This window comes from Plectropomus leopardus, chromosome 22 (assembly GCF_008729295.1).
Source record: "Plectropomus leopardus isolate mb chromosome 22, YSFRI_Pleo_2.0, whole genome shotgun sequence".
Lineage (NCBI taxonomy): Eukaryota > Metazoa > Chordata > Actinopteri > Perciformes > Serranidae > Plectropomus > Plectropomus leopardus.
The window spans coordinates 17,686,907-17,699,277 of NC_056484.1; the positions used below are offsets into that span (position 1 = coordinate 17,686,907).

General features: G+C 40.5%; 1 protein-coding gene across 4 annotated transcripts in view; it reads right to left on the reverse strand.

Annotated features, from left to right (window-relative positions):
* dock4b (dedicator of cytokinesis 4b) overlaps positions 1 to 10,852 on the reverse strand; it is a 166,579-nt gene extending 155,727 nt beyond the window's left edge. For 2 of the 4 annotated variants that reach the window (XM_042511802.1, XM_042511799.1), the window contains exons 1-2: positions 10,791 to 10,851; positions 9,687 to 9,925 (exon numbers count right to left, since the gene is read on the reverse strand). In XM_042511802.1, coding sequence (XP_042367736.1) covers positions 9,687 to 9,723 — 37 coding nt within the window. In that variant the 5' untranslated portion in view covers positions 9,724 to 9,925; positions 10,791 to 10,851. Of the gene's footprint in view, positions 1 to 9,686; positions 9,926 to 10,790 lie in introns of all 4 variants that reach the window. The other 2 variants (XM_042511801.1, XM_042511800.1) reach the window with 2 other exon arrangements.
* Positions 10,853 to 12,371: the final 1,519 nt, after the last annotated feature.

Here is a 12,371-nt window from a genome sequence, read left to right on the forward strand (position 1 = left end):
ACAACTTAAATCTGATCGTTTAGGAAACACTCAAAGTGGATACATGGTTTAAATTATGTTGTTTGTGCCTGTTAGTATAGATTGAGCATCAGAGCTTTAAGAAAATACGAATTAGGACTGGGTATTCACGCTCAATACCTTCAAGTTATCAACCGAAATAAAGTGTAAAGTGTGTGAAGTCAAACAACACCTGTATTTGATTCTTTTTGTAACCACTTTTTTTTTTTAAATGACTATTTGCATGGTTTTGCTCACACCCAATCAATGCAAGAGCTACAACCTATACAGTCTCAGAGGCTGTGCACAGTGAATTTGACAGAATTGGCAGTTCATCGTGCTGAGATGCCACCAAACGAGTAGTGGTGGCATTTTACGCAACTGCATGCTTCTATTCACATGGTGGGTATCAGATGAAAAAGGGAAATAGGGTATAAAATGAAGTACTTTGTTGGTATTGATGTCGATTTAAGGGTACTGGTATTGGAACTGATATCTTCCTAATTGAAAAAAATACCCAGGCCCATGCTCATGTATGAATTTTAAAGGATAACCTTTCAAACATAGGGTTAGGAATGGTTTGGGCATTTTTAACACTGGTATCAATATTATATGGTTTGCTAATAATCTCAGAGCAGAAGTCTTGATAGCAATTTGATTTGAAGAATTTCAGCATTTTTTTCTCCAGTTGTTAAGAGACATTACTCCACAATCAGATCCATGATCCCATGACATTAACAAAAGAGCTCTGTCAAATGTAGTTTAAAGTGTATGTCCCTCGCAGTACATATATATGTTGGTAAAAATTGTTTAAAAACAAGAATTTTCTTGAACATAAAAGCTGAAACAATGAATCCATTAGTTGTCATCTAATTAACTGCCAGCTACTTTGACACTCAATTAATCGCTTTAGTTCTTTTTTTTTTAAAGAAAAGTCCACATTCTCTGTTTCTAAAATGTCAGTATTTTCTGGTTTCTGTACTCCTCTAAGACACTAAACTGAATATTTTTGGGTTGTAGACAAAACAAAACATTTGCGGACATCGACTTCAGCTTTGGAAAAGACTGATCAACATTTTTCACCATTTTATAGACCAAACGACTCATCAGATAATTGGGAAAATACAGACAGATTAATTGTCAATAAAGATAACCATTAGTTGCAGCCCTATTGAACAAAGTGTTGATTAAAATCAGATGACATATCAATACCTGATGTTTGAACTCTAAATATTGATATTGTTGATGGTCCGTATAAGACCAATGGAAAATATCAATAATATATGTATTTAAGACAGCACCTATACATGTGATCAGCCAGTATATGCTGATACTGACATTAAGACTGAGATGAGTGCAGACGGTAATGTCCGCAGTGTGCAACAACAACTTATTAGATATTGTTGGTCAGCACAGAAATCAGCTTGCTGTTTGCCAATCATCAGGAGGCAAAAAAAAGGCAAGAAAAGTAGCACAGATGTGATCATTTCTCTGCGCAGGCACATACAGTTTGTCTTAATGAGGGTGAAATCATAAACCCACAAAGAGTAGAACTAAGAGAAACTGTCGTCTGAGGCAAAGCCGCCCTAATGCAGATTTGGCCTGATGAGGGTCAATCATCCCACAGAGAAATAGATTACACTGCAGAGCAAAACAAAGGGCTGCACCAAAGCGATCTGTATGAGTCTCCACTGGTTACACATCCCCCACTGTGACTGTGAATGAGCGTGTTAGAGGCCAATTCTATATTCAAGAATTAACGGGGTAATTGAAGACAGAGACAACCACCACCATTAGCTCTTAACGTTCCTAAATTATGCAGATGTCCTTAAAGCAAGCCTTGACACTTTATTAGCCATCAATAATACATTAAAGATATAAGATTTATCCTGAACAGACCAGAACTACTCCTTTTTATTAACATGTTAATAATAAATTAAGCACACTGGTTTTAGTAACTTGAGGCTGAGCAGAAGTAGTTATTATTAAAGTGCAGTTTATGGGAAAATGGTAGCCTTGAGGTAATATGATGCACCGGGTCACCCACATAAACGCTCACACGAATCAATTTACACTTCCTTTAAAGTCAATACATGCAAGCCAGGATTACAGCCACAGTACACACATAACTGATGCCGGACCAGCACAGGCAATCTTTTTTCCGCCGTAAATGAGCACAAAAAAACAAGTGTCTCTTGACGCATAAACAGCTCTTCTCACCCGCCAATCACAGTGATTGTCATCGGCAGACGCCCTTCGTTTATGAAAATAGAATGTCAGTCATTTTTTCCCCAGCCCACACAGATGACAGAAATACACACACACATGCACACACACACATGCACACACACACACACACACACACACACACACACACACACACACACACACACACTCTTCCACTACAGGAGCACTACTGATCAGTTAAGCTGCTGAATTCCTAATGGGACATATCCCATTAACCTCTCTCACACAGGGATCACAGATTGATATCGAGGAAGGGGAACCACAACAGGCTTACTACAGGCACAGAGTATTTCATAACAGTGACGCAAGCCAAAATGGCTGAAAGATGTAATTAACAAAACACACAAATTTTATCTTGAAAGGATAGAAAATGTCAGTTACAGTTACGGTTTAAATCCATGTCCGTGAAAATATGGATGCTTTACACACAAATTCCCTCCAGTAGCACACAAGAGTTCAAGTTGGTGACTCTATATTAGTGTCACCAATATCAAAGTATCAGTAGTATCAAACCAAATGTCTCCCTTTCTGTTCCTGAGATGTGATGCTGAATAACAACTAAAAAAGCTTTTTTGCAGAACATTATGATGTCACGGTGAAGGTGACCTTTGACCTTTTGGATATAAAATGTCACTTAATCATTTAATCCGATCAGGAAGCTGTGTGAAATTTTGTCTCAATTACTATATGAATTGTTGAGTTATGGCCAAAAACATGTTTTGTAAAGTCACAGTGACCTTGACCTTTCACCACCAAAACCTTATCAGTTCATTCTTGAGTTCAAGTGGATGTTTGCACCAAATTGGAGAAAACTTCCTCAAGGCCTTCTTGGGATATTGTGTTCATGAGAATGAGACGGATGAAAGGTCAAAGTGACCTTTTACCTTTGACCAACTAATATTAATCAGTTCACTTTAAAGTCTAAGTGGATGGTTGTGCCTAATTTATAGAAATTCCCTCAAGGTGTTTTTGAGACATTTTGTTTGCAAGAATGAGACAGACAAAGTCACCCTGACCTTCACCTTTGACCTATGACCACCAAAATCTAATCAGTTCATTATTAAGTTCAACTGGATGTTTGTATAAAATTTGAAAATATTCCCTCAAGGCATTCTTGTGATATCCAGCCAAGGCTATCGCCGACGCAGAGGCAAGACAACTCACTTTGCAATCGCTTCATTTTCTGATCTAAAACCAGCGCACAAGTGAGCCAGAAAGATGTAAGCCATTGCCAGATGGACAAGGATTTGAAACCAATAATTCATGTCATGCCAATATGAAATAATGGCCATTATCAGCATTCTGGCAAACTGGAAATCACTCAGCCATCTCAGAAGCAGAAGCATCATCTCCCTACAGCAAGCACGCTAGACAGCCACTGGAGTGGAAATGCACAACCCCCCCAGCTGCCTGTCTCAACATTACTGTGTATGTGGACAGACGATTACAGCATATTGGTTTGTTTGTGTCACCAGCTCCAATGGGATTCACAAGGGTATCCCCAGAGTGTGTTGTGACAAAAAGCTGGAAGGAGGCAAAAAGAAAAGAGGTATAATATTTCCATTTCCACAAAATATAACTAGGATGACACAACTGTGTCTTTTTCTTGTGTGTAGCTGTGCTTAATCAGAACAAACAGACAATGTTTGTGCCGTTTCGGTGTTTTCCTTCATAATTGAGGGCTCCGTAACAAATAGAGCATGATTTAATTGAATAACACAAATGAACCAGTGGTGGCATTTCTCCAACTCTGTCCTCACGTCTCAGGTTGTGTTTGTGCTACAATGGCTATTATTGTCAGGGTGAATCAGCAATGAATAAAACACTCACTGAGCCCCATCATATGTCACATGTCCATGTAGATTTATTTAACCCTTACATGATGCACACACCAGGGAACAGCTTGTGTGTAGTCGTGGGGGCTGGCTAGTTAACTCTTGCTCTCTATTTTTTTCTGCATCTGTTCAATTCACAAGGGAGCCTCCTCCAGTCTCCATGTTGAATTATTGCATTGGGTGAGTGTGAGTGCAAATGTGGAGGAGACGGGGTGCTATCTCTGCAGATGGAGACGAGGCAGTGGGCGAGGAAGCAATTACAAGCTGGTAGGCTTCACCTCACCACGCCTCCTCCCCCCACCCTCTCACATACATCGCCCTGGGGCTTGCTGCATTAGGGAATCATGGGTATAATGGTGGAATGGGCCTCGGGGTCCTCCTCCAAAACAACCTGCTAATCCCCTGTGGAGTGGGCGGAGGAAGGAAGGGGGGTTGAATTTGGGGGTAACAGGGCAGGGCGGACGCCCCGACAATGAGTCCACCCCTGACACGCGCCAGCACCCTCAACCCCCCATCAACTACAGCGACATCCCCCCCAAGGGAGGAACCAGCGATGTCAGCCATGGGAGAGCAAGAAACCCTTCGACACTGGCCCTCCATCGCAGCCAGGCCTCGAGCAGAAACACTCAATCAGGCCGCTTTTCCAGTCTGTCTCTATCTGATGCTGCTTTTTTTGCACAGCACCCAAAGAATGGAACAGGGTTGTACAATAAATCAAGAATGCAACATGCACGCACACGGATGCAAACCAGCTCGTTAAAACGGTTTAATTATGTGTCCAAATTATGATGAGCAATGACATGCTTGATTGGTTGTATCAGAGGGCTTTAATGAGGAGAAAGGCCTCACTCTCTGTCTGCAGCTTTAACTCTAAACATGACGTAATACAGCTCTGAGTATGTTTTGTAATCAGTGATCAAGTCAGAGTGTGTTTGTCTTCAGTGACATTTGTGACAGATTATGCCAGTGATACTCAATATAGAGTGCGCCCCCCCCATAGCATTTTCTTATTCACAATAAAAATAAAGAGAATCACACTGTTTCTATACTTCTAGTAAACATGAGGGGTCAGAGTGCATAAAACAGCATTAAAATAGAGCTTGTTTATCAAAAGAAGTGCCAGTGGAGGTCCCCCATACCCGACAGCGGTCCCAGCTAAACCCCTAATGTCCTGAAATCCTAGAAATGTCAAGGTAATGTCCTAAAATCCTACAAATGTCCTAAAATCTGAGAAATGTCCTTAAATCATGGATGCATCCCGAAATCTTAATGTCCTAATATCTTACAAACATCCCAAAATCCTAGAATAACCCGGAAATCTTAAAATTGCCCTAAAATCATACAAACCTGAAAGTCTAGAAACATCTTATAATCCTAGAAATTTCCTAAAGTCCTAGAAACATCCTGAAATCCCAGAAATATCCTGAAGTCCTACAATTTCCCTAAAATCCTACAAATGTCCTGAAATCCTAGAAACATCCCAAAATCCTACAAATGTCCTGAAGTCCTAGAAACATCCTAAAATCCTAGAAATATCCTAAAGTCCTAAAAACATCCTAAAATCAGAGAAGGGTCCTAAAAACCTAGAAATGTCCTAAACTCTAGAAACGCCCTAAAATCCTAGAAATGTGCTGAAAGCCAACAAATATCTTGAAATCCTAGAAATGTCCTAAAACCCGAGAAACATGCATGGGGATGCTGCAACTGGCCCCTGGCCTCCTGTGGCCCCCGAGTAAAGCAAGGTGAGTGTCCCTGGATTATGCACCAAAGCAACATTTGAAAGACAGTCTTGAGTTTATCCGTCATCCATCTCACTTCATGCCTCATTTTACCCTCTCTTACCTGATGTCATCTTTTTTACTCGCAACCTAGCCCTTCCTTTTGTTCAAAAACACGACTTTGATATCTCCCTCCTGGCTTAATAACGTCTCCATATCCCAAGTCCATTTAGGAATCAGATATTAACATCATGTCATCAATCTTCCAGCCTCTTGCTTCAGGTTAAAAACCAGTAATCACTCCACTGGTGGGCTAATGGGTGCCTTAACATCAACTCGCCGAGAGTCCATTCATATTTCATCAATGGCAGTGGCCCCCGTCCTCCCCGAGCCCCGCTTGGCTCGTAAGGCGAATCGACATCAAACGCCGCAACCTTCCAATTACACAGCGAGACCGTTCTGATCTCATCTCGATTTGGCTCGAGATCAAATGTTCCCGCAAGGATCCAAGGATTTCCAAGCCCTTTTAGTTAGCCAGCCCCCCCCTGTCAAAAGGGGATAAAATGTTCGTTGAAAGCACCTGGAGGAGATCACATTTAAAAATGGCTGAGGTAGGGACTTAGTTGTACCAATATTTAGATATCACAGAAATTCTGCAGCATGGATATTCATGAAAGGCCCAGCAGCACTGGGCGTAAAAGTCAAAGCAGCTGTGGATCAATGATGTAAATTCAGCTGAGGTGTGATTTAGCTCAGTATCATTTAGTTTTTGCTATAAGATGTGGTGACCTGTGGAAAAGCAACAGCTGTTCCTCCTGGCATGAATAATTTAAGGTGAGATTCAAAGTGGGGATCAAAGGTCATTACTGGTGCAAGGTTATTTTGCCACAAGGATAAACATTTGGTTATCCTTTTCTCCTGCAAAATCAGTGAACTTGGAGACCAGCTAATGAAATGTTTTACCTCGTCACATGTAACAATGCTATAACCAGACTATGCCTGAAACATTTTAGCAACGGCAAAGCAAAAATATCAAGTCTTTCATGTGATAGGATTATGTCATGAATATTAAAATATTTATGCAGGGCTATTTGGAAAGTTTGTGTTGAGATTTAAGGCACCAGTATGTTTCATTAGGAGATCAAGAGGCTGGAGGGCTGACACCTTCTGGATGGTTGGTCAGTTGGTTGGTAAATATGCTCTGACCAAATTCTCATTGGTCTGACAATCGCTGGCGTTACTTTATAAGGCGGTATGTCCAAAAGCTGAAAACGCCATGTGCTCTTCTGAAAATACCCAGGTATAAGAATTACAGCGGTTTGGAGGCAAAGTAAATTTCAAGATGGGATGTTTTGGTTGCGTCTTGTTATGATTCAAATTATTCGTAAAGGTAAAAATGTCAGCACTTGATAAAATACTTGCTCTGGATAAAGCTTTGGATAAAGTTAAACAGTAAAAGATAATCACGGTATGATATACATCACGGAAAAAAATGCGGCGTCACTGTATTGCAGAATGACTAAAAAAAAGAATGAAAACAGAAGGGTTAGTTTTGGTTGAACTAATGTTTTATCACTATAATTAAGACTTGACACCATTTTTAACAGAAGTATAGACAAAAAGTTTCCCTTGTGAAAATGACCAAAATATAGATGAGATTCTCTATTATTATTACACACTCAGTGCCTTAACAGGCTTCCGGCATTTGTAGCGTAGAGTAAATTTGTGCACTCCAACTGCAGAGAATTAAAAATATGCTGGCCTAAAAGAAAAAAAAAATGTAATTCACATCCAGTCCACACAGTAATTGACCAGCTGTGCAGAGGTTGAACTATCTGACACTTTTTGCATTTACAACCAAGTTAGGAAAGACCGCCTGAAAAAATGTACCACTATCCTCATATTTAAACGCCCCGATCATCTCTATAATGGCTTCTCACCCCAATTCAAGTTTGGCAGTTTGGAACAGCTACAAATGCTTCCGGCTGATGATGTGATCAAGCAAGATGTCATACAAACAAGTTCTTTTGCATGACGTGGACCTTATTTTACCCCTTATAGCACTCAATAGTCTCGCTAGAGTCTCCATTGATCCACTTAAACAGAATGACTGAATCTCTCTCCTGACACTGCTAGAGAACTCACAGTACAAACAAAACCAAAGACCAGAAGCACATCAACCTATCTGAACTTCAGACTGAAAAAAACACATAACCTGATGAAGCTGCTACCTTAAAGTTGCTAAAATCCTAACTGAATCTAATCAGTGCCTCCAAAATCTTCTTTTTGTATGTGTGTGTTTGTGTATGCAACCTAAATTTCATAACAGGAAAACACCCTAGTTCCTTCCTAAAAAAAAAAAAAAAAAAAAGGCCAGGCCACAAAGACATGCACGTTGCCAAAACCTGTCTTTAAAAGAAAATCACAGCCAATTAAATTAGTGTTATTGAGAAAAAATGGGGATAAAGAGACTTAATCCAATTAACAGGGCCCCTTCTTGCAGTTTGGTAACAATAACGAATATCTTCAAAATAAATGTCTCCCTTTTATCCAGCCAAGTGAACTTTGACAGGCGGGGATGGGTTTAATAGGCTAAATGGAATAAATCTATTCCCCCCTATCAAAACATGGGCGCTAAGGGCTCTTGGGGAACTTTGCCCAGCACAGGATTAAGTATAAAACACTGACTAAGATCAGGTCTTTAGCGCTTACATGGGCATGGACAGGGAACGGAAACAAGTCTACACCAGGGGAAAATTTAGCAGTCAAGTGACCAGACCGGAGAGTGTGACAGAGAGAGGCCAAAGGCTAGTTTCTGGTTCACTGTGCTTCACTGATCGTAGGTCGTGGTGGCAAGGTAGCACATTTTTTTGGACAGTAAGCAACGTTTAGCCTGGGATCGTGCCTTATTATGCAACCAGACAAGAAAGGAAGCACAATAAGAAGCAAATTTCTTATCAGAGGACAGCTGTAGTGGTTTTTACCAGCCACTTTTTCCCTGGTATCCTTGCAAAGATTACAAAATGATCACTGGCTGGTTTTCACGGGGGCTGTGGGATCATGTAGGAGACAAGAGCATCACACACAGAGCAGACCAATATCTCTGGGGAATAGAATTATGAGACATTTAAGCCGCCTCTCAGTGCCCGCATCTCAATGAACCCTTTTTTTTTCAGGGTAAAGAAGAAATTCCGACCACATCAACAGGACAAAGTCTGTGTTGGATTTTTTTTTTTCTCTCCTACATTTGGCTTCGGTTGCCTTGTTGTCGCTTGTTTGTCTCACTTCAGTGTTTGATCCAGAGCAGCCTGGAACAATGCACTGAGGGAAACACATATTTCCAGGACCTCTCAAGATCCACAGCAATCTCAACCCCACATGCACCAACATAAATGAAATCTTTTTCTCTCACATTTGTGTTTCTTTCGAAGAATTGGCAGAGGTTGCGCAAAATACACAGACATACCGCGACTGACTGGTAGCAGCTGATTTCCCATTCAAACACATACAGCACAATAAGAGCATATACAAAGCATCTGAAGCAAGATAAAACACTATTTTAAGCCATTTCATTATATATCATTATGATGCAAAGGGGAAATCACGAAAGACAAAAATCTAAATGTGGCTGCTCATTTAGCAAACCACGGGGGGGGTCATAGCGACAACACTATGCTTTGCAATGTGGCAGTAAGATGAAATCCAAGCTCACATCACGGGCTGTTTGAAACTGAGCTGATGCTGCCTTTCAGCGTGAAACAATCACTCATGTAACAACCATCATCCGTAGATGTTCACCTCTACAAACCCCGTCCACACATGCCCTACAACTGACTGAGACTGAGCGCAGAGGACAGCAGTTAGAAAAACATAAAGGCAATAAACTTACCGACGCCGTATTTTTCATGTTCCGTAGGTATCCACATGTTTACGGTGGGCACATTTAAGTGAGTGGTCGGAATAGCAGCGAAACGCAGGTTTCTGGTGCTGTGTAACGCATTCTATTGGTGTGCTTTCCTCCGGTCTGTAGTAGGAGTCATTGTTTAGGTTACAGGGGGAGAAAGCGCTGCTGCTGCTGCTGCTGCTGCTCGTAGTGGTAGTGGTACGGAGACGTGCTGCCTTCAGGTGCTGTGGGAAATCAGACGATTAGGAGGTCGGCGCACTTTGAGGACATTTAAATTGTGTTATTTTTCCACATTCGTGGCATTAAGGGGCTGAAAGCATCAAAGCTGTACCAGTATCTGACATTTAAATATACGTATTTAAATACACTTGCTCTTCATTTAACCTTTATCCGTTAGTTCTCTCACGAAAGCAATTACATGATTCAGGTTTCTATGCTACATATTGTATTTTTAATTATTGGCATTATGCATCATTAGTTTTTCTAAATTTTGACTTTAGCGGTTTGCAATTCTCACTAATGACACACGTTTAAGCTAACGTTAGCTTTATTGTTGCATGGCAAGACAGAACACACTGTCAAGCCTATGAGACATGGTTATTTGTTAACTTACTGACATGTTATTTCAGGTCATAAAAACACCTGAAACAATAAAAAGACAAATACTTACAACTAAGTGAAATCAAAAGCTAAAGCGCTAGTAGCATAAACGGCTAGTAACGTAGGCTACAGCTAATGGTTTTAAATAGAAAAAAATATGAGTGAGCTAGTAAGTTAAACAAAAATCCCTCACTAGCTATTTTTCTTTCTCGGGGTATCTTAACTGTTCATCAGGACCTGCAGAAAACTCATAGCTCCCAATTTAATTATGCTAACCTGTTAATGAGTTCCCCATTTTAATGAGTTTCCAGCAGACTAGTTAGTCTCTGCAAGTTATAACATAACACTATTTTTTAACTTTCAAGATAATATGACCTAGCTTACTAACAGAACACATTTGATGTGCACACCACAGATGATTTTATAGCCAAAGCCGCCAAACAGTAAAATATTTCATATAAAACAACTTATAAATTGATGAAAACTTACATAAGACGACCTCTTCTTTGGCCCCAGCACTGCAGAAAAAAGAATTGTGTCATCAGTCCAACTACAGAGGATTCACCGAGATGTCCAGTCCAATTTTTTATTATTTATATCAAACCACCTGAGCTTAAAAGCGGCAACTGAGATTTACAAAAGCGGAGGATAGAAGTCCGGAGGAGTACTTGAATGCATCAGCATCGCCAGCGCAGCGAGAGCATTGCATTCTGGGACATGTAGTGTAAACCAGTGACGTCAATGTGGATATGAATATTATCTGTAGCGTCGTTACAGCCTTTAGAGTAGGTTCTTCTCCTTCTCCCTCTCATTCTGAAAGAAAGAAAGAAAGAAAGAAAGAAAGAAAGTAAGAAAGAAAGAAAGAGCTTGAGTTTTTAAACACTGATTTATTCAAATAAAATAATTCTACATTTACAGTAGTTTGCAACATAGTCAAAAAATCCTCAGCATCAAAATCCTCCATTTTAACATAATATGGTCATTCTAGTAGGTAAATTTCCAACTTAGCATGACCAAAAAAGGAAGTTCGTCATTTTTTTATTTATTTTTTTTTTATTAAAGATGAACTTTCCTATGGACGCTTTTCCCCCTATGAAGAGACAAGTACTCATATTAGATGTTCGACCCCTTATATCAGGGTATTAGTGTAGAACATGACCTTGTAAAAGTCTTGGACACACTGGCCTTCTACTGGGACAACTGGTACATGAAAAATACATGAGACTGCATGAGAGGACGCAGAAAACTGGAGGGAGCTCTAAAGCCAGAATGAAAGAGTTCGACACACTGCTCTCAGCGTGTGCACGTGCATGTGGGAGTGAGTTTGTGCATGCCTGTGTTGCATGTGGGTGAGTGCATGTTCACCCAATGTCACACATTTTTTATGAGCCGGCTGTCTTCACCATCTAATAAATCCATAGACTCCCCCCACCTCACCCTCAACACCCTTTTCTTTCATTCCCCATAACTCTCATCACTGCCGAGGTGTAGCTGCTGTTATGTTTGAGTACAAAGGATTTTTTTTTTTTTTTGGTGAAAACTGGTTCTAATGCGCATTCATTTCCCATGCTGCAAATGGGGTATTAAAATGCTTTGAAGTGTCAAATGTGCCTCTCTTTTCTCTGTCTCATCACTAGTTCACATGTCCACTTACCCATCCACCTTTGTAGTTTACATGGTGAATTATGAATGGGTGTACCGTGAAAAAGCAAGCAACCCGAGGCTCACTGCTGGCTTGGCAGGTTTAAGGACATACCATGTGCTCAGGGCATCATGGGTCGCATGTCACCTCCTTTTGCTATCTGCTCTATTTCTCTCATTGTACACAACAATACAGTGTGTGAGGTAAATGCCATGGAATAGTGCATGTAATTAAAAGGTGTAGTAGCAGAGCTGGATTAATTTTACAGTGTGTTTTCATGTTGCGCTGCTTTATCCCCACTCCTTCGATATTTCGGATTGGAAATGTGGGGGGTTGTGGGTGCAGGGTGGGGGTGTGGGGGATTGTTGGAATGTTCTACTCCACATATGAATAAATCATAAGCCAGGGAACCAAGTAAGACAGAAACC